Consider the following 19,373-nt stretch of genomic DNA (forward strand, 5'->3'; position numbering starts at 1 on the left):
GACTTCAGTTAACAGGCAATGGGACTGTTGAGACTGTTAGAGCAATATTTACTCAAAGACCACCCAGTGTGCTACCACAACAATCACTGTTTGTTCATATAAAATGACTCCTAAATATCCAGCGGGCCATTATGAGGTTGTTGCTGTTTTGGTGGGAATGTACAGCACAACACAGCACAGCACCGTCTTTTTGGAGAGTCTGTGGTAAAATACTGCTGAGACTGCTGCAGAAAATCTGTGCTGTAAAAAACAAAACAAAAAATTTAACTCAAGTCACAGCCTGTGTGTGCAAGATCTGACATCAGCAAAGTATGAAATACTGAAGGCATCGTGATCATTTTTAAAGTCTGTGCATTACAGCATATGTAACAAAAAATAAATAAAATGTATCGGGGGCTCTTTACACCCTGTATTCGTGTTGCTCCCTCGTCTCTTTCAGATGGCTCGCATCTGCAGACCATGATGTGTTTGTTTTCAGAGAGAGGAGGTCCCATGAAAACTCTAGAGGGACTTGAAATGCTTTCCCTTCCCTCTAAACAGACTGAAGGACTTTGTGCATGTGGGTTTGTGTAAGTGCGCACTGCTGTGACTCAGAGCCCTCACTTGACGCCACTAAACGAAGAAGCTGCGGAGAATCAAGAGCGAGCAGGAGGAGATCCGGTACTTGTGCGTGCTTTTCTGTAAACACAGCCAGGTCACACTGAAGAGCCACAACTGCAGTGCCATTGTGTTCGGGCCGGATGTGAAAACACTCCAAAAACTACTTATACCTATGCGCCTTCAAATCTGGCATCATACTAACTACATTGGTACGAATGCCAGAAAAAGCCAATCAAAACACACTGTAAATATTAATTGCCTACTAATTCACAACACATCAATCATGAGCCTGTGTTTACTTTCGTTCTGTGCTTCACACAAAGAGAATTTCAGACATGCAGCAACTGATCTCTACGATCGCTTGAAAAATGACCAAAAGTTCCACTCTGTTCCTGTCTCAGACTTCCTGCTCTCTACTATTTGACGTGGCTTCCGTTAAAAATAGACTGTGCATATTTTTAGTAAGGCGCAGACCCGCTGAAATGCGGTGGTGGAATCACAAGAATTGTGGCCGCAATCAACTCTGGAATGCAACGCGGCTGCCCACTGCACGATTCGGGCCTTCATTTGCCATCAGCATTAGCCCACCTACCTAAAGCAAGACAGCTCACGCATCTGGACATGTTCAAAAGAGCCCATGTCACGAAGACAAAGGAACAGGCAGAAATCTGATGTGCAACAACCGAACGGGCTTCAAGTTGGCAGAAACATCTGCATTCCTTCTGCTCAGAGTAGGTAGATGTTATTGTGGATGACTTATTAAGATTTTGTCGTACATTTTGATTTGCAGCTTTATTTATTTACTGTTTGAGAAGCCGCAAAGCAGCTCCAGTCTCACCTCAGCCAGCTTGTAGGGAACGATCAGCTTCTCTCCCACAGTAACCGTCTTCCGCGTTGTCAGGGCTTCAAACAGCATCTCTTCTTTTACCTAGAGATGATGGTGAGACACAAGTGTTCACTCATTCAAAAGAAAGCTGAAACCCTTTTCAAGCTGCCCTTCACACCTGATTACGTTTAAAGTAACCGAAAATGTGCTTTTGTGTGTGTCTGTATGTGTATTAATATCTTTGTGGGGACCAGAAATTGGAAGTTTACTATACTTGTGGGGACCAACAACCCTTATGGGACCCAAAATCCCAGTCCTCACAAGTTTGAAGGCATTTTTCAGACTCAAAATGTGGTTTTAGTGTCATGGTTACAATTAGGTTATGGTTAGGTTTAGGCATTCAATTTTGATGGTTAGGATTAGGGTAAGCAGATAGGGAAAGCATTATGTCAATGAGATGTCCCCACAAAGATATGAATACACGCTTGTGTGTGTGTCTTTATCCTGGCTTGAACAAATAGGAAGTGTATTTAGCAGTTTAAAATCATCCGCCTTTCACAATCTAGACATATAATATGTAGAAATATATTTAGCATTGCCATCTACCTGCAGCAGTTCTGACACAACAGGTAGCACCTCTGGGTTAACAATGTCTATCTGGTCGTCCCTGTAAGGTTTCTTCTTGTAGCGGATGTTACCCAGGTGAAGGATGGCCGACAGCAGAGAGAAGATCCTAAACAACAGTTAGAGACCATTCATGGGACACTGCAGTGGAAGTATATCATCTCAATCAGCGGAATCCATTGATTTTATTAGTAAAAGTTGGACTGAAAAATTACTTTACAGTACTGGTAGTGATGGTGGGAGCTGTGGTGGCCTGCAAAGCTATCATTTATAGTATAAAACAAAAGTAGGGGCGAGTGCAGTTAGATGAAACACTGCTGAACTGGACTGTATAAATAGGCGATACCATAGGTAAATAATGGTTTCTGTGTCTGTCACTCACTGCTTGCGTGTGGCAGGAAGAAAGCCCACCATCTCCATGGCCAGCTGAAGCCTCTCAAAGTCATGCTTCAGGTCCTCTCCTTCTACATTGAAGCAGTCCTGCAGAAAAAAAACCAAAAACGTTTTTAGATGTTATCAGGCCTGCGGAGGCTGTTACAACACAGTGACCGGGGAAGCCAAAAGGGCTAATGACAAGCTACTCTGAGGTTTAGAAGGACTGCTGACATATGCGGTGCCTTAATGTTTTCAAGGTTTACAGACTGTCTAGCAAATACACTTTAAAAAAGTTTTTTTTTTTTTTTAAATTTACATTGTACTTAAAATAAATTTAAAACAAAAAACAGAAATATTGCCTAAAGCAGACAAATTACTGAAATAAGCTATCATTAAGAAGCTTGGGGTCAAAGAAATCTGCAAAACTTGAGCCTAATGTGCAGAGTGTCTAGTGAACAGTGGCGTGTGCAGGTTCTGCTCATGTAGTGGAAAATCTGCTTTGGCACTCCACTTTAAACCAATCCACAAAAAATTTGGCAAGCAGTGAAGCCGACAGGAAGAGCAGTTTATGGATGAGCCTGTTCTTGAGAATGGACAATCACCTAAACTAGCAGAGTAAATATAGTGACTATAGTGCAATGTTTTGACTGTCATAACAAGACTAAAGTCATGACGTGATTGAAAAATATATTAAATACAAGAAATATTCTATTTAGCAGCTATATGAATACTAGCAGGAGTATACTTTTAGATCATTCTGGATCTAGATTGGTTGTTTACAAGAGCGTTCCTAGAAACATATGCTTTGATGTTTCTACATAAGTACACAGTACTTCACTGAACTACATACACCCACCATAAAGTGAGCTCTGCTCTTTCCTTTATAGGCCCATTCCACTATGGCTGCAATAATTATCACAAACTGTGCCTCAGAAACACAAACACTCCAAACACTGAGACTCATGCTTGCACCAGTGTGCCGCCTCCTCGCTTCCTTCTCTCTTCCTTTACAGCAGAAATTTACACTGACCCATTAAAAGCTCTGGTGTTACATTTCCACGTCAGCAAAACCTACATTATGTGAACGTTGCTTGTTCAAACTTGAAGTTCTTTTCAATGAAAGCAGTCAGTGTAGTAAAAAGGTGTCTAAAGATTCCAGATGTCATAAAAGATGTCAGTCAAAATACGGATCACCGCTTGTCTACTCACAGTGCAGTCTGGGTATATTTATAGCATTTCTCCTCAGTAGTGTCAAGAACCACAAACCTATATTATCAGCATTATACAACAACTTGCATTGAATTTTGTAATATTTTGCAATATTACCGGATTAATGAACTGCAGCTAAAAACTTAAGCTTTCCATTGACTTCTATTCATGTCAATGGAAAGTATAAAAGCATTTCTAATCACTATAAATGCTTTAATACACTCACAAAAACACGCAGTACCCCCAAAAAAGACACAAGGAATCCCAACAGTAATGAGAGAAGACCTTTTGATCGTTGACATTCTTCAATCCAGTGTTTCCCATGTTTCAGAGGTGAGGTCACACATCAAAGTTATGAGTAGGGATGGGTACCGGTATCGGTGCAGACATAAACGGTAGTAACCAGACCGAAAAGCAGCACACATTTCGGTGCTTTTTTTTCCTGAGCTGTGATACACTTTAGATTCTAGCCAATCATTTTACGTTTCCGAGGATAGTAGGCGGGTCCAGGTACGTACGTTCTTTTAGAGCAGAGCTACAGATGCTCAAGGCAAAGCGGTCAAAAGTCTGGCTGTACTTCACAGCAAAATATGCAAACTCAGCAGCCTGCAACAAGTGCTTTAAGCTGATACTGTGATACTGTCAAAGGAGGTAACACCTCAAATCCGATGAAACACCTGGCGACGCATAGCGTTTTTGTTAAAAGCCGAGAAATGCGCCGTATTTGATAGCTTGCTGCAAGACGTCATACCGAGCACATCTACTGCGGGTGTGGTGCCTGTTATCGGACCTGGAGTTGGCAACATCCCCCAAAAACCCGAGTGATACCATATATGCCCTATAGCTGCAGAAAAGGCTAACATTGTTATCTTTTTACAAAAAAAAAACAAAAAACAGCTAAACATGAGAGGTTTTTGGACAAAGTGTGTGTTCTCCATTCTTTAAGCACCGGTTCGAGCACCGGTTCGAGCACCGGTTTGAGCACCGTTTAAGCACCAGCACCGTTTCAAAAGTACCGGTGTGGCACCGGTATCGGATAAAACATAAACGATACCCATCCTTAGTTATGAGTGTGTTAAAAGTTTTTGATGCTACAAATTGTCTGAACACAAGATTACTCTGGGATTTCTGTAGTGTATGGAGGACAGCAAATTCAAATGAGTGCTGCAGGAAATACTGTACCGGTCAACGATCAAAAAGAAAAAAAATTAGAGCAACACAGGCAGCTACAGTGGCCAGGATATGAGTAGACATACCACCAGAACTCAGAAGGAGTACAACAGGGGAATACAAAAACAAATAAATGCTCCCCAAACCAAACCAGGATATATCCAAAAAGCAACAAAATAAGCAAGGGAATCATAGGAACGGGTGGGTGGAGGGGTGGAGGAGGTGTGCAACTGTGCAGATGAAGTGCAGATGAAGTGCAGCTTCAGCTGCGAGTGCTCAGGTGACACAAAATCTACCGGCTAAGGTTTCTGCAACACGTGCAGACACACGGACAGTTAACACACAGCTGATACTGACCGGCTCACTCTCACAGTAACTCTCCCAATGACGTTGGTGGCTTGTCTTTGACATCTGGAAATGACCAGTTTACAGGAGGCAAGATCAAGGTTAGAGAGCAGCATTCCAATGACAACACACACTATACTGGTCAAACATGAGCGCAGATTTAAGAGGGACTAATGACAACGAAGACGTGCTGTTAAGATACAGGCTGTTCATTACAGTCTCAAACATCGACGATTCAAAGTCAAACACTTTTAAGCATATAAGCAGTGATGACAGAGACAAAGAAAACACACTCAGACACTACCACATAAAAACTTTATGGTTGAACACATTAAGACATGAAAGCAGGAGGAAATAAGAGGTCCAGACATGCAGCACACAAAAATATTAAGACACCAGAATGAATTGTTGGCTTTCCTTCAACTTTAAATACCTTTTTATGACTCATTTTTTACCTCCTGAGATAAGAACTGATTTCTACTAATGTAGAACTGAATTCTTTCAAGCCATCCAAACCCTAGATTTTATTGTTGTCAAATGTTAAAACATAATTCTTCATTATCCGTGTCCTAAATGAGACATTTGGTATTAATGGGACCAGGTGCTACAGTTTTGATATTGAAATATTTTCTTTTCTTCCTTCTTGAGTTTAGGAACTGGACTACTGAGCCATGCTGCAGACTGTGGTTTTGTATTGTTGTGCTGAAATAAGCAAGGGCTTCACTGAAAAAGAACAGTCTGAATGGCAGCATATGTTGCTCAACAACCTTTATAAATCATTCAGCATTTATAGCACTTTGCTGATGTTCAAGCTACCCCCACGCCATTATGGATGCTGGCTTTTAAACTGTGTGCTGATAACAGCCTGGATGGTTCCCTTCATTTCAGCTTAAATTTTGATTTGGAAGAAAAATCTTTTCTTTCAGACCATCTTAAATAAGCTTAGAAATACTGCTGCCTTCTCTCTATGTAGTTTCTTTGCATGCTGGAGTTTTCTCAGTGTTACCCTTGGTACAGAGACTACGAAATTCTCTGAATGTTTTAATGATATTATGCACGGCAGATTATAAAATCTTCAAATTCTTTGCAATTTTTCAGTGAGCAAAGTTAAACTTCAACTTGTTCACGTCAATTACTTGTGGGGGTTTTTTGTTTTTTTGTTTGTTTTTTTAAAACAGGGTTGTTGATGAGGTATGAAACTCAACTTGCAGACACACTGTTGCAGAAAACAAACCCCAGGCAGCAATTTACAACCACAGATTTATGTAGATTAAAGTAATTACTGCATTTCCAGATTGTGAGCAGGCACTGCTGCAAAAACGCAGGATTCGCAGTAGAGTACCAGATTCCCATTATTTCATGCAACATCTGCTATCTGCTCATCTGTGCATTCTGGAATTTTTCAGCATATAATCAATGAGCCTCAGTGAGGGTGTCCTTAAGTGCACCTCCTTGGGGAACTTTGTTTCTTTTAGCTGCGGTACAACATGATGCTGCACGATGTTACTCTGGAAGAAAATAATATTAAGGGCATCAATCTTTTTTCTGTTTTTTTTTTCTTTTTTTAGAATATATATTGTGTACACTGCTTTGTGACTGTGTGTGAAAGTTACTTCATAAATAAATTTCAGTTTCTTCTTATACGCACACAAACACATGCACATAGTAAAAACTTGATTCCTTGTGCGAACACTGAAATCCATGCAAGAGCTCTAGCTAGGGAGTTATAATTTACATTTATATTATAATATATTCACATGTGGTTCCCAAAATAGAAGAGAAGGGCAAAATACAAGGGCATGAACAGAATGTATGTGTGTGTGTGTGTGTGTGTGTGTGTGTGTGTGTGTGTGTGTGTGTGTGTGTGTGTGTGTGTGTGTGTGTGTGTGTGTGTGTGGCATCAGTGGCTGGGAGGAATGGGAGGAATTCCCTGCTCTCTTCTGCGTAGGCATGAGGACTTTGGAGGAGGGGAGGTCGCTGGTCGTCTGAATGTCAAGCTCAGAAACGGAGACACTTTAAATTTTACAAAACATAAGCATTTCATATGCAGACTGACTATTTCTGTGTTTGTTGTGGCTTTATTTCATAGTTATGTGAAACCCGTTTTCCTTTAGGACAACAGAGCAACAGAGATGGGGGACGAATACCATTTGGTGTGTGTTTTTGTCAGCAGAAGTGAAGCAGTGAGGTTGCCTCACTGCATGAACAAAAAAAAAAAAAAAATGTAAATAAAGACGGAAGTGAAGACAAACCTACTATACAGTACGTGCAGCTATGCCTACAAGAAGTCAAAATGAAAAGCAAACAAATTAACACGCTGTGTCTGTCCCTGAAACAGCTGAACATTTTAGATAGTGTGTATGTGAAGGACAGCAGTGCAGCACGTGTCAAAAAACTATTTTCCCCCTGTGTCATTATTCCACACATGCTGACGACATTTACAATGTTACAGATAAATGAAAACTGTAACAAATATCACATTACATGGCACGGCTAGTGTAAGATCAAGTCTGCAGTGCCTGATGCTAAAGGTCCCACCTGACTGAGGTAATGGTATTCTTCAGGCTTCTTGAGGTGAAAGGCTTTCCTCTCTTCTTCACTTGCTCCTGCCAGCAGGTAGTAAAACACATGGTAGTTTCTAAAAAACAAAGAAACAAAAAATTATTACATTGTAACTCAATTAGTTCAAACTTTACAGTGTTTTTTTTTAATTATAAAAACATCTGTTTCTGGAAATGGTTAAGAAGTTTATCTCCATCTACAACGTTCCTAATCTTATGTTCTTTCCACTGAGATGGATATTATCCCCCATGTACCAAAACAGCTTAATCATCTATGCCCCCCCAAAAAAGCCCTATGCTTTTAGCAGCCGATCAGTTACTGTATTAATCATCACCATGAACATGCTCATTTTAGCAAACTGACTGAGTGGGATGCAGGACTTTATTTTGAGTGCAGTGAGCACAGCAAACTCCTGACATCCAGCAATACAGTATACAGTGCTTTCCATGTTATTTTGGAAACAGGCTTGTTATGTTCAGCAGGCTAGAATGTCAGCATGGTAATTTTAGCATTGTTAGTATTCAAAACTGGAGCAACTATAGAGAGGGGTTTCAAATTTCATCTTACAGGTTTCGTTTCAATTCATGTGGTGTGAAAACTGACAAGTTGACTAATAATAATAATGTATAGCTTATTGATCCCCGTGGGGAAATTACTTGTTTTTCTCTGCATTTGATCCATTCACTCAGTGAAGCAGTGGGCAGCCACTAAGCAGGCACCCGGGGAGCAGTGTGTAGGGACGGTACCTTGCTCAGGGGTACCTCAGGGTAGCAGTTTAGTGGATTCGAACCCCCGACCTTCTGATCATGGGGTGACCACTCTACCTACTGAGCTATACTGACTTCTTGGTGATCCACATTCTACAGAAAACCATCTTGCTAAACTACTTGTGAAACCGATGTCTTGGAGTGGGATCAAATTATTGACTGAAAAACAACCACAACATCTCACTTCCATCAGATTGGATGTGGAAAGGTTAGAGAGAAAATGTTTGCTGTTCGACCAAGATTCTCTTTAAATGCACACTTCAAAAGTTTTTATGGACCTTAAATCCATCTCAGAGGTAGCTAGCAAAAGGGGCCGACTGTGCACTCCACCAATATTACTGCTGAGCCCACTAATTAATTTTTATCGTCTATTTAAACGTTGGCATCTTCAACAGACATTCTGATACCAGCTTTTTTGTGAAATATATGCAGCTTTAAGAAAAACTCACTTTTTTGTGTTATAACACTCAATTTGCAAGATTGGATTAAAATGAGTATTAATAGGTTTTGTTGAAATGTTACAAATATAGTACAATAAAAAGCTCGCTGGCCTTACTGCTAATTACTGATTTTTTTACACAAGCTTATCATCTTTGATTTGGTGCATGCATGTTTTGTGTTAAATGTACGTCACAGCAACCCAGCCCAGTCCTGCTCGCCAAATGTATTTCTGCTGTTCATATGAGGGCTTTTGATAAGAATCTGCATTTCTGAGATGCGCTCACCGTTCATTGTGCTCTTGATAGACCAGTCTTGACTTCTCCAAGAGGTATTTCTCCACGTAAGCTCTGTTTAAAAAAAAAAAAAAAAAGTACAAGAAAAGTGGTTGACTTTAACATTATTTCTTATTTTATTTGGACATTAATAAGAATTAGGTTCTGGGCTCTTACCCTCTCACAGTGCCGCTCTCCTGGTAGTTCACCTGAATGAACTTCCCAAAGCGACTGGAGTTGTTGTTATGTGCTGTCTTTGCATTCCCAAATGCCTATAGAGGAAAAGAGGAACATGTGGTAAGATGTAAACGAATTAATGAGAAAGGCTACATATTGCATACAGCATCTTGCACAAGGGTCACTGAGACCAAGTACAGAGTCCACTTTAAGGTGTGGATAATTTGTTTATGGATCAAGAACGCAGAGCGTCTGGCAGGAGGCCAAACATCGTCTTGAGACACTGTCCGTCTGATGCCACAAAGGAAGCTTTTGCTCTCACATAGTTTCTAACAGCATTGGTCCGAGACTGATTAATAACATGTTTTTAGGATCTATTAAAGCCAGCGGTAGACAAATTGCCAGAGTGAGGATGAAGGAGCTATGGCCAGCAGTCCTGATGGGGCGGAGGAAAAAAGCTCCTCAGTGAGTAATGGGATCCATGTGGCTGTGTGAAACATGTGTAGCGTTTGTGCTTTAATAAGACAGTCCAGTATTTCCCCTCACAGCTCTGTTTATGTTGTATGGCTGCCTGAAGGGGAAGTCGTTTTTCGCCCTATATAAGCCCTATAGTTATTTGTAGCTCTACCACAAGTAAACAAATTCCTCAGTGAATCACTTAGAGCTGTCCCGAGCTCTCCGTCTGTGAAACGGGAAAACACCCCTCCCTTACCCCACCCTTCGCCCACGCCACTTTCTAACTTCCCAAACATGCAAGGAGACAGCTAACGCCAAGCTAATGTGCAAAATTACTTGGCTTCAGGCTAATCGTAATCCACAAATTTAAGAGCTTCATCCATCACAAAATTTCTCCTGCATTTGAAAAATATATTGTTTTGGTCCAGGGTAGGCTATCGTGTTACCAATAAGGCTGTTGCTATGCAATACAGATGAAAACTTCAGGGCACAACTACCTTTTCCAGCCGTAAACAACCAACACGGCGAAGCATCACAAGGTGAGGTTTTTCTAGTCACGGCTCCTTGAGAAATGAGTCAGTGACAATTAATTTACGGCATGCAGTTTCCTCCAGGAACAATGCACACAAGGTGTACTAGCTGAAGTTAAATCATTTTGGTACATATACTGCAGAGACAGATAAGTCAGTCCAGATAAACTGAACATCTCTTAATCAGACCAACACTTTCTGTCTAAAAGTATCTAAAGGTTAGGCTCTGTCCCACTGAAGTTTACGAACAACAACCCATTTAGATGCTTTTGAGAATCGTGGTGATAGAGAACTTAGTTGGCCTCTATTACCGGCTGACACTGGCTCAAACCTCTGGATCAAAGCTACAAACTTGCCTCTTGTCTGTGACTCATAAGGCAGAAGAAATCATTAAAAAGGCAGACACAGTGGAAAAACATTTAACTCCACTGTCTGGACAAAGAAACGAGCAAACGGGGTCAAACTAAACAGTGACTGTATCACTCCGCATCCCAGAATGTGGATTTCGAAATGTGACGCCTTCCAGAGGAGCTGGCATGTTGTTCACCACTTTGTCTGTCTCTGAACTGGCTAACCTGCCTGCTTCAGGAACTCCAGGTCAGACGAGGACAGACTAACATCACTCAGCGCTCCGGAGTAGTACAAGCTTCCTACTGGAAAGTAGATAGCCAATAAAAACTGAACCCAAAAGCACTCATGCTGCTTTCAGAGTGAGCAGACAGGTCAGGTATTGGACCTTTCAGTGCTTTTTTTGTGTTGGGCTGGCAGGAAGTAGGATGTGGAAAAACTAAAAACACTGAAAAATATTTCAGGCACTGTGTGTTCATCCACCTGGTCTATGTAAAAGAAAAGACGAATATCGTTGAAGACGACATTTTTACAACCTAAAGATTGTAGTCTTTCTAAACTTGGCTAGCTCCATATCAACGGTAATAAAACACAAATCTCCCAGCAGAAGAGATGAGTTATAATTGACCTCCAGGGAAGGAGTTTCTCACCGTGGACATTAAGTTCCAATGTATAAACGCAAAATAGAGTGAATAAGTCATCAGTAAGAGCCAGCTATCATTAAATCACTGTGCTACTTCCAAACATTTCAATTTCTAAGAATACATTACCATAAATATTTGTCACAATAGGCTTACATAATCACAAGAATTTCCTGAGTTACAGCAGCAGCAAACAGCAATCTACAGTAACATGCCAACAGAGAAAATCCATCTGTATAATAATCAGGGTGTAAACAGTTTTTCTCCCTAACAGACACCAATGTAAAATTAGCAACAAGACAAATTCTGGTTTCAGAAACTTGGTCTCAAATGCAAATATTTTACTGCACTCTTGCGCTTTCCACCTACACAAACAGCCCACAATAATGCAAATATGTTCTCCAACCTTCTCGTATGGGAGGTGTCAACAGTTATTCTTGGAAATCTAAGTCAGTAACTTAAGCTCAAGAGGGCAGGAAGGCAAGCTGAGGTAACAAGGGCTGAAACCAAATAAACAATAACAAGCATATAATACGTAAAAGATTTATAGCGCAGAGTGGTTTTTTCTGGGTAGCTCTTTTTTTCCTTCCACTTCCACGGCTCAAAGATGTATCATGACTAAAGCTGTTTGTACAGACATGATTCGCACTGTTTCAGTGACTCCACTAGGTCAACAACATTATTCTTGGCTTCAGACCATAAACTGAGCCAAAGGCAGCCCAATGACAGACTTGAGATGGTGCCAGTGTGTTCTGGGTGTAATGTGTCCAAATACAGGCTCGGTCAAAGTCATTACGGGGAGCACAGACAGGGAGGATGCCACAGGGATGATGTTATGCTTTAGTAAGTAAAGCACAAACACTCTACAGAATTTAACTATGAGGAAACCATTTAAATGAAGTCTCTTAAACTGTGTCTTTAAAATTCATTTACTTTCTATTGCTGGAACTCAGTATTTGGTTGGTGACTATTTGTGTAGTGTAGAAACCAATGGTAATTTCGATTTACCACAATTCTCTAATGAATCCAGCTGATATAGGATTTCTAAGACCGATGACGATACCGATATTTGGCAATTTGAAAATCCGATATTCTGATAGAAGATTGATATAAACGTTGATACCAGTAGACTAGCAAATAGCTACCGATAACTTAGTTGGGATCTAACTCATTGCCATTTGAAATATATTAATATCTGAAGCCTTTTCACTCACTATCCGTAGACTTGATGCAAACATTCCAGACTTGATTGTGTAGGTAAGCCTAATTTCCATTTCGCACCTATTCCTTTCTCAAGCAATGCCATACACTCATCATGTCAATCACTTTCCTCAAACGTAGTTTAACTCAGTACCTCCCTGATGTTTTTGCAGTAGTTCCCATAATCTCTGGTCACCACACCACACCTAAGCTTTAAGTTTCCAGTGGTTCCTGTTTCCTACTTCTAATATATCAAATGTCCTGTCATGTTGATTGATATTTTGACACCAAAAATTCATGCACTCTCACTTGCAGTATTGTACTACTATAACATTTTTCCACCCCAACACCAGTGTGGATTTTTAATAACTTGTAAAAAAACCCAAAAACAAAACCCTCCTGTCAGACCTAAAATTATAGTGTAGTGTATCCCTAAATAATGTAGATGAGCTATAAGGCTATTCTTTCCAATATTTTTAAAAAGGCTCATGAATCTGATTAATTTCATTTCTATTTCAATATCCACTATAGCAAAGTACCCGATACTATTTTTGTCAAAAAAAACCATTCAACTTAACATAATGAGGATGATTTCATTGGCTGCTTCTTGAGGAGAGGAGAGGATGTAGAGTCTGTAGAGAAAGTTGGAAGTAATTTGAATGAATGGAGGGGGTCACGCTAGTTTCTCAGATAGAGTAGAGACAAAAGAGTGCTTCATTTGACTCACAAAGGGATTATCTTTTAGCAAGTCAACAACTGCTTAGGGGCTACAAGTACATTTCCACACTGGATTGTGTTTAGAGGTCATGTGACAGCATGGCCCCAAAATACACAGAGCCGCTCTTTGTCTGAATTTCAAAGTGCCTCAATCAAATGGGCAATGGCATGAAAAGAGCATTCTTCTGTCGTACTACAAATTCATTTAGGGACATGTCACCAAATGTTCTGCATTCCTTCTTTTCCAGCAGCTACAGAGAAAATAACTCAGTGTTCTCTGTGAGTCAGTGTAGTATTGCTCATTCATCCTGTGCAGATTCATATCCTTTTCGGACCTTACTACCAGGCCAACTCATCAACCACACTATGTGGACAGGATGTAAACATGAAGTGAAAGAGCAGCTGACTTGACCCAGTGTGTGTCGCAGTGTGTGTGGGCAGATAAAGCTCTCCAGAGACCAATTCATAATCATGAACCTTGCAGTCTCACACCTAAAGCTTTGCTGGGCACAGCGGACTGTGGCCACAGCGGCTGTTTAACCACAGGGGAGATCTGCAGCCACCAGCTAAGTGAAAGCACGGTGGGATGTGGGTACTGGCAGCGGCTGCAACTGTCAAAACAATGTGCAAAAAAGTGTTTGAGGTAGGATGTGTACAGGTTTAACTGTCACCGTAAAACCTTTAAAGGGCTTTTCACCTCTGTGTAATAAAGAAAATAAATGTGCATGACCGTACATAAAGGAGCGATGGATAGTATGAGTGAACAAGAATAAAAACTTGTTTGGATACTTGTCACCTCAGGCAGTATAAAGGGAGTTGAGCTAAACGCTAACATCCGCATACTAAAAAGTTCAGAGTGTTGATGCTAGCAAGCTGTGGTTTAATAGCTGCAGTTACCCCCTATTCAGCACCTGACCGAGGCTGCTGTAATCCTCCTTCATTTAAATCTAATGCTGTCTTTTTGCTTGGGTGGTGCAGGATACTTCACATCTATATGGTCAGATTTGTTTCCAGACTGTGGGCTCAATGCGGCCTCAGTAGCATTTACAGACAATGTGTTTATTTACTACTGCAATATGAATATGTTTTGACTGGCAAGAGGTTTATGTTTACAAAGCTTTATCTTCTAGTCAAATGATCACCTTAATCAATTGAAAACATTTTTGATACATTTTTTAATCATTTGATGGCTTTATTATTTTTTTACTGTCTGTACTGTCTGCATTGCAAAGACTTGGTTACTTGTCTTTGGATTTTTTGGACTGAACATTTCTGGAGTTGAAAATGATGTAATGTGATGTCGTCAACTTGGAAAAAATTATAGTGGACAAAGTGATTTATCACCACTTTGAGATATTTTATACACCTAATCACTCATTGCCCAGTTAAGAAAATGAGTGTCCAATTAATCAGTAATGAACAAACTTCTTTTTAGTTGCAAAAATAATGTATTAATTTTGTACAGAACAATCAGAAACCTTTTGTTTGGTCTTCTCCTATAAGGGAGCTTTTTATAACATTCCTCTGGATCCTACTATCACATACTACGTGTTCCATAAATCCCCACCATTACAAACACCCACAGGAGCAAATCTGATGGTCTACTGAAATGAGCAATATAGATGTGAAGATTGGCAGGTTGTGCAACTCAAGCTTGAATTGACTGCCAGAATTCCAGCAGTTGTTAGCTTGCGTTTTTTGAAAACTTTGCTATCTCAGACAATTTCAGCTTCACATTTAGTTGAAACTGGAGTCTTATCAGTTTATCCTGACTAACTCTGTGTCCCACCCTTTGGTAACAACTTGTAGTTTTTATGCAAAAGGTCGATGATTATCACAAGTCGACCTATAGGTTAAAAACAAGGAACGTCAGACTGTGATCAAGTATTTGCGTAACATTTGCAAAGGGCCACTGGTTCTGGGATGTTTTTCCAGCTTGGAAAAATAAGATGATCAGTATTACATTTAAAATTCAGTGCAAAATTGACACATTTTTACCACATAAACATATCTTCTTACAGTATAACTACAATGATTAGTGTGTTTCGGTCACATGTTCCACAGTAACTGAACCGAAGAGGCAAAGCAAACGCGAAGAAATTAGGTTTACTTTGTCTGGTGGCCAAATTCTTTCATTCAATCAACAGTGAGGTAACCTTATAAATCATGTTTCACAGTATGAAGGACTGGGTCACTGGGTGGATAACACATTTCCACTGTATTAAATGAACCAAAGCAGCAGTTCACAAAGTGGGAGTGACATCCTAAGAAATCAAGGGTGTTACGAGATTTGTCATTTCACCTTTTTCAAATTGTGAAATACTGTTTAAGCATAATATTGAGAAATGTGACATTTCAATCACCAATATGCCATAAAAAGTATCACTATCGATGGGTGAGCTGGTTTTAAAGCAATAGTTTGACAACATTTGGGGACATACGTGGGCAGAGAGCCTAACTGGAAAACCCACATTTTTACAGATAATATCAAACAAACATGTAACATTTTAATCGGTGCCATTCAGATCTGCATGATGGCAGATTTGGCAAAAATTCCCAAGCGCTCCCCCCTATGTTTTCCCCTTTCTTTCAAGCCAAGTGGAGGAGGGGGAAGTTAAACAGCAAAGGGATAGAATGATCGCAGGGGCCTTTGCAGTGATGCAGACACTTTACAGGTCTGTTGTAATGAAAATAAAGATGTTGTTCTACTGGTCAATCTACATTCCCACCCTATCTATGACCAGAAGCTGTGGGTGAGCGAAAGAATGAGATCACAGATAAAACTAGTGGTCCAATCTGCACGGCAAATATCCTTGGGCAAGATACTAACCCCAAGTTGCTCTCCGATGCATCCATTGGAGTATGAATGTGTGTGAATGCTGGAAAGAAAGTATTTGCAAAAAAACTGGGGGGGGAAAGTGCTCAGCTGGAGTAGAAAAGCACTACATACTGTATATATACACACATTGAAAGGGGTATGTTGGTCAGCAAATTTAGATGCCTGATCCACTTCGTAGGTGAGGTGTTTTAGGCATGTCCAACTGAAAAGAGGGCCCAGGATATACCCAGGACATGGTCTCTCGGATAGCTTGGAGGGCAGCAAAACCAGCACATTATAGGAACTGCAGTCTGTGTATTCTTTAAGCTACACTGACCAGCTGCTTGCTTCAGCTTTACATTTTATGGACAGACATGAATTATATCACCTTTTGCGATAAAGCAGTATAAAGTATAAAGTCAGAGAAAACGCAGTGGCCTTTTGATCATAACAATGCATGACTGAAGTATTTGGCTCAATCAGAAACTCCTGTATTACTAAGAAGGAAGTGCGCATTAGTCACAGCGATGGAGATGAAAGGCAGGCGTAATAGAAAAATAATCAGTGCTCTCCAGGACACCTCTGTTATTACAGTCATCTCTCATAAAACATAAACTTCTCTCAATCAGAGAAGATGAGTCAAGGGGAAAAATGGGATCCTTTAGACAGAAGCAAATCATAAACTCTACTGAAACTTGAAATTACAAATTCATTTCCCTTGCTGTTCCATAAGTTGTAGACTGGTGTATCCTCAGGTTGTGTAAGCAAGCAATTCTCCCTTATTTCACGGTTTTTGGAAAATGAGACCCCAAACAAAAATTCAGGAAATTGGGTGGATCGAACAATAACAAGCAGGATATGCACAAGCTAATGTATCCAATTCCCATGCAGAGAGCATGCAAAGATTTAAGGCCAGACTTTGTGATTCACATTTAACCTAAAGAGAAGACACGGAAATGTGCGATAAAACCCTATGTGTGTATATTGATAGAGCTGCCAACACAGCCTGAAAAAAGTTTTAGTTGCTGCTTCAATGGAAGGCTCGTGCAAAGAAAAACATGACAATCTGAGTATACAAAACCCATCAACACGCTGAGGTCTAAAGGTCAGTGTCAAACCATACCAGATCTATTTTCTTCCTAGTCATGACCTTAAGAAAATGCTTCAGTGGGTGGCAGCCTGTTTACTAGTTTTCTTCAGCAGAGAGTCGGCACAGAGATCTGCCAAGTCATTCCTTATCTGCAATAAAGACGTTTTTGTGTGTTTATGTGTGTGTGGTCAGCTTCCTCTGACTGGCTTCCTCTGGCATCTCACCCCCACTTTATTTGTGTTTCTACGGATTTCACTTACTCCTCCACTTTCTCTCACACACCATGAAAACAAACAAACAGGCAAACATATACAACAAGCAACAGCAGACGTTCTGTTTCACTTTTGTACACCAGTGGTTATAATTACAATATTGCTATAGTGGACGGTTCGATGGGGGACAGAAAACCGAACAACCACAACGAAAACACAATGAAATGTCCAGAGCACAACAAACTAAACAGGAAGAGGATGAGACAGAGAGCAGACAAAACACCTCAGAGAACAACTTATTCAAAACAATAACAGCAGTCAATGAATTCTCCATTTTCACTGCTGGCACATCTGTGGAAGGGCTCAGAAGCGAAAACTACAATAAACAAAACAAAACCAAAAAACTCAGGACTGCAAGCATTTCATTTATCTTAGGATTTTAAAATAAAACAACAATCAAAAATGATGCACTGTCAAAGTGCCTTAAACACATTTGATTATCCAAATGGGTTTAGTGACTAAACTGCCAAATCCCCTCTTAGCTAGCCCAAAGCAAACTAATGAATGTAGCATCGCTCTATGAGACTTCATACTGCAATGTGTTTCCAACCAACGGAGTTACTGAAGACCATTAACAAATAAGATACAGGATTGAAAAGCAGCAGCCTCCTTTGTGATTATGTGTAATTATAATTACACAAATTATTATTTGTGTGTCCCAAAATTGGATCAACAGAGGCGATGAATGAAGGTTTTCAGAAAAAAAAAAAAAAAAAATCACCTTTTTTAATTTATAAACATAGGAATGTGGTGTATTGTTTTTAAAATCCTGCCTGACTTAAAAAAATAAAATAAAAATAAAAATGGTGATGGTTGAAATGTTTGGTCAATTTATCTATGACGTATCCGTGTAATCACTTAAAAGGTTTTGATGAGATGTATTCTAGATACACGTTTGCAAACACAGAAAACGATGATAAATGTCTGCCTTTCTGTATTCTTCCAAAAACAAGTTCAGCCACATTCTTCTGCAGTGTAACTAAACGCCTCAACTTACAGTCCTTTGTGGTGTGAGGTCACTATCTGCTGCGAATGGCTTGTTTTTCCTGTAAATCGCAGGTTCCTTTCAAACACTGTTACAAAAGCATAAACAGTTTCATTTCATTAAAAACAAAAAAATCCTTGAATTTTTGGGCTTGCGTTACATGAGCGTTCTCAATTTTCATTAGAAAAAAGTTAAATGTGGAAGTACAAGCCACACGAGTGACTTGTACTTCCACAAGTCACTCGTGTGGGAGACAAAAAGGAGGGGAGACAAAAAAGGAATCTCATGAAGTTTAAAGGAACTTTTCAGCTCACTTGTGAACTATGGGGAAACAAGTCCTCAATCAAGATAACGCCTACAGTGTGGACGTACACTCAAGATAATTAGGAAAGCAAACTGGTGTTTTCCATTCATGCCACGTAGTTAGTGAATATGAAATGAGTAAGTAGTCATGTCAGATCATATCAGCTTAAGGTGGAAACAACTTAATTAGAAAACCAGGAAACAAATTTCCAACGCTTGGTTCATCTATAGAAAACTCAGCAGTAGCTTAGTGAAACTGCAAGCTGTTAAACACCGACCAGCTTGAAAACATGCAGTATCAAGAGTGCTTAATTTAGAAACTGACACCAACTTGGTCCTGCTGGGTTTCTACTGAACTGTCCATGAGTTTGAGCATTCACTTGTCTCCGTATTAGTCACCAGGGCAAGTCCGAGCAGACCAATGTATTTAAACACCTCACTTATCACACGCAAATGCTCTGAAAGACACCCTAAAATCAAAGCATTATTTAGCTGTGATGACTTAGTTATGTGGCTTCATAAATCAAAAACATATACTTAACAAGAAGTGTCCAAATAATGTGACCAAGAACAAAAAACATTTATGACCTTCTCTTAACAGAAAATCAAAAGTATGACTCGCCTTCCAAGAAGTTGAATTTTCCA

General features: G+C 40.0%; 1 protein-coding gene across 6 annotated transcripts in view; it reads right to left on the reverse strand.

Annotated features, from left to right (window-relative positions):
- The window catches only part of myo9aa (myosin IXAa), a 104,671-nt gene that overhangs the window by 43,446 nt on the left and 41,852 nt on the right, over positions 1-19,373 (reverse strand). For 5 of the 6 annotated variants that reach the window (XM_026162519.1, XM_026162523.1, XM_026162503.1 and 2 more), the window contains exons 3-9: positions 9,369-9,463; positions 9,204-9,266; positions 7,688-7,787; positions 5,162-5,215; positions 2,433-2,530; positions 2,033-2,159; positions 1,439-1,528 (exon numbers count right to left, since the gene is read on the reverse strand). In XM_026162519.1, the coding sequence (XP_026018304.1) occupies positions 1,439-1,528; positions 2,033-2,159; positions 2,433-2,530; positions 5,162-5,215; positions 7,688-7,787; positions 9,204-9,266; positions 9,369-9,463 (627 nt within the window). The remainder of the gene's footprint in view (positions 1-1,438; positions 1,529-2,032; positions 2,160-2,432; positions 2,531-5,161; positions 5,216-7,687; positions 7,788-9,203; positions 9,267-9,368; positions 9,464-19,373) is intronic. The other variant, XM_026162514.1, reaches the window with a different exon arrangement.

This window comes from Astatotilapia calliptera, chromosome 1, assembly GCF_900246225.1.
Source record: "Astatotilapia calliptera chromosome 1, fAstCal1.2, whole genome shotgun sequence".
NCBI lineage: Eukaryota > Metazoa > Chordata > Actinopteri > Cichliformes > Cichlidae > Astatotilapia > Astatotilapia calliptera.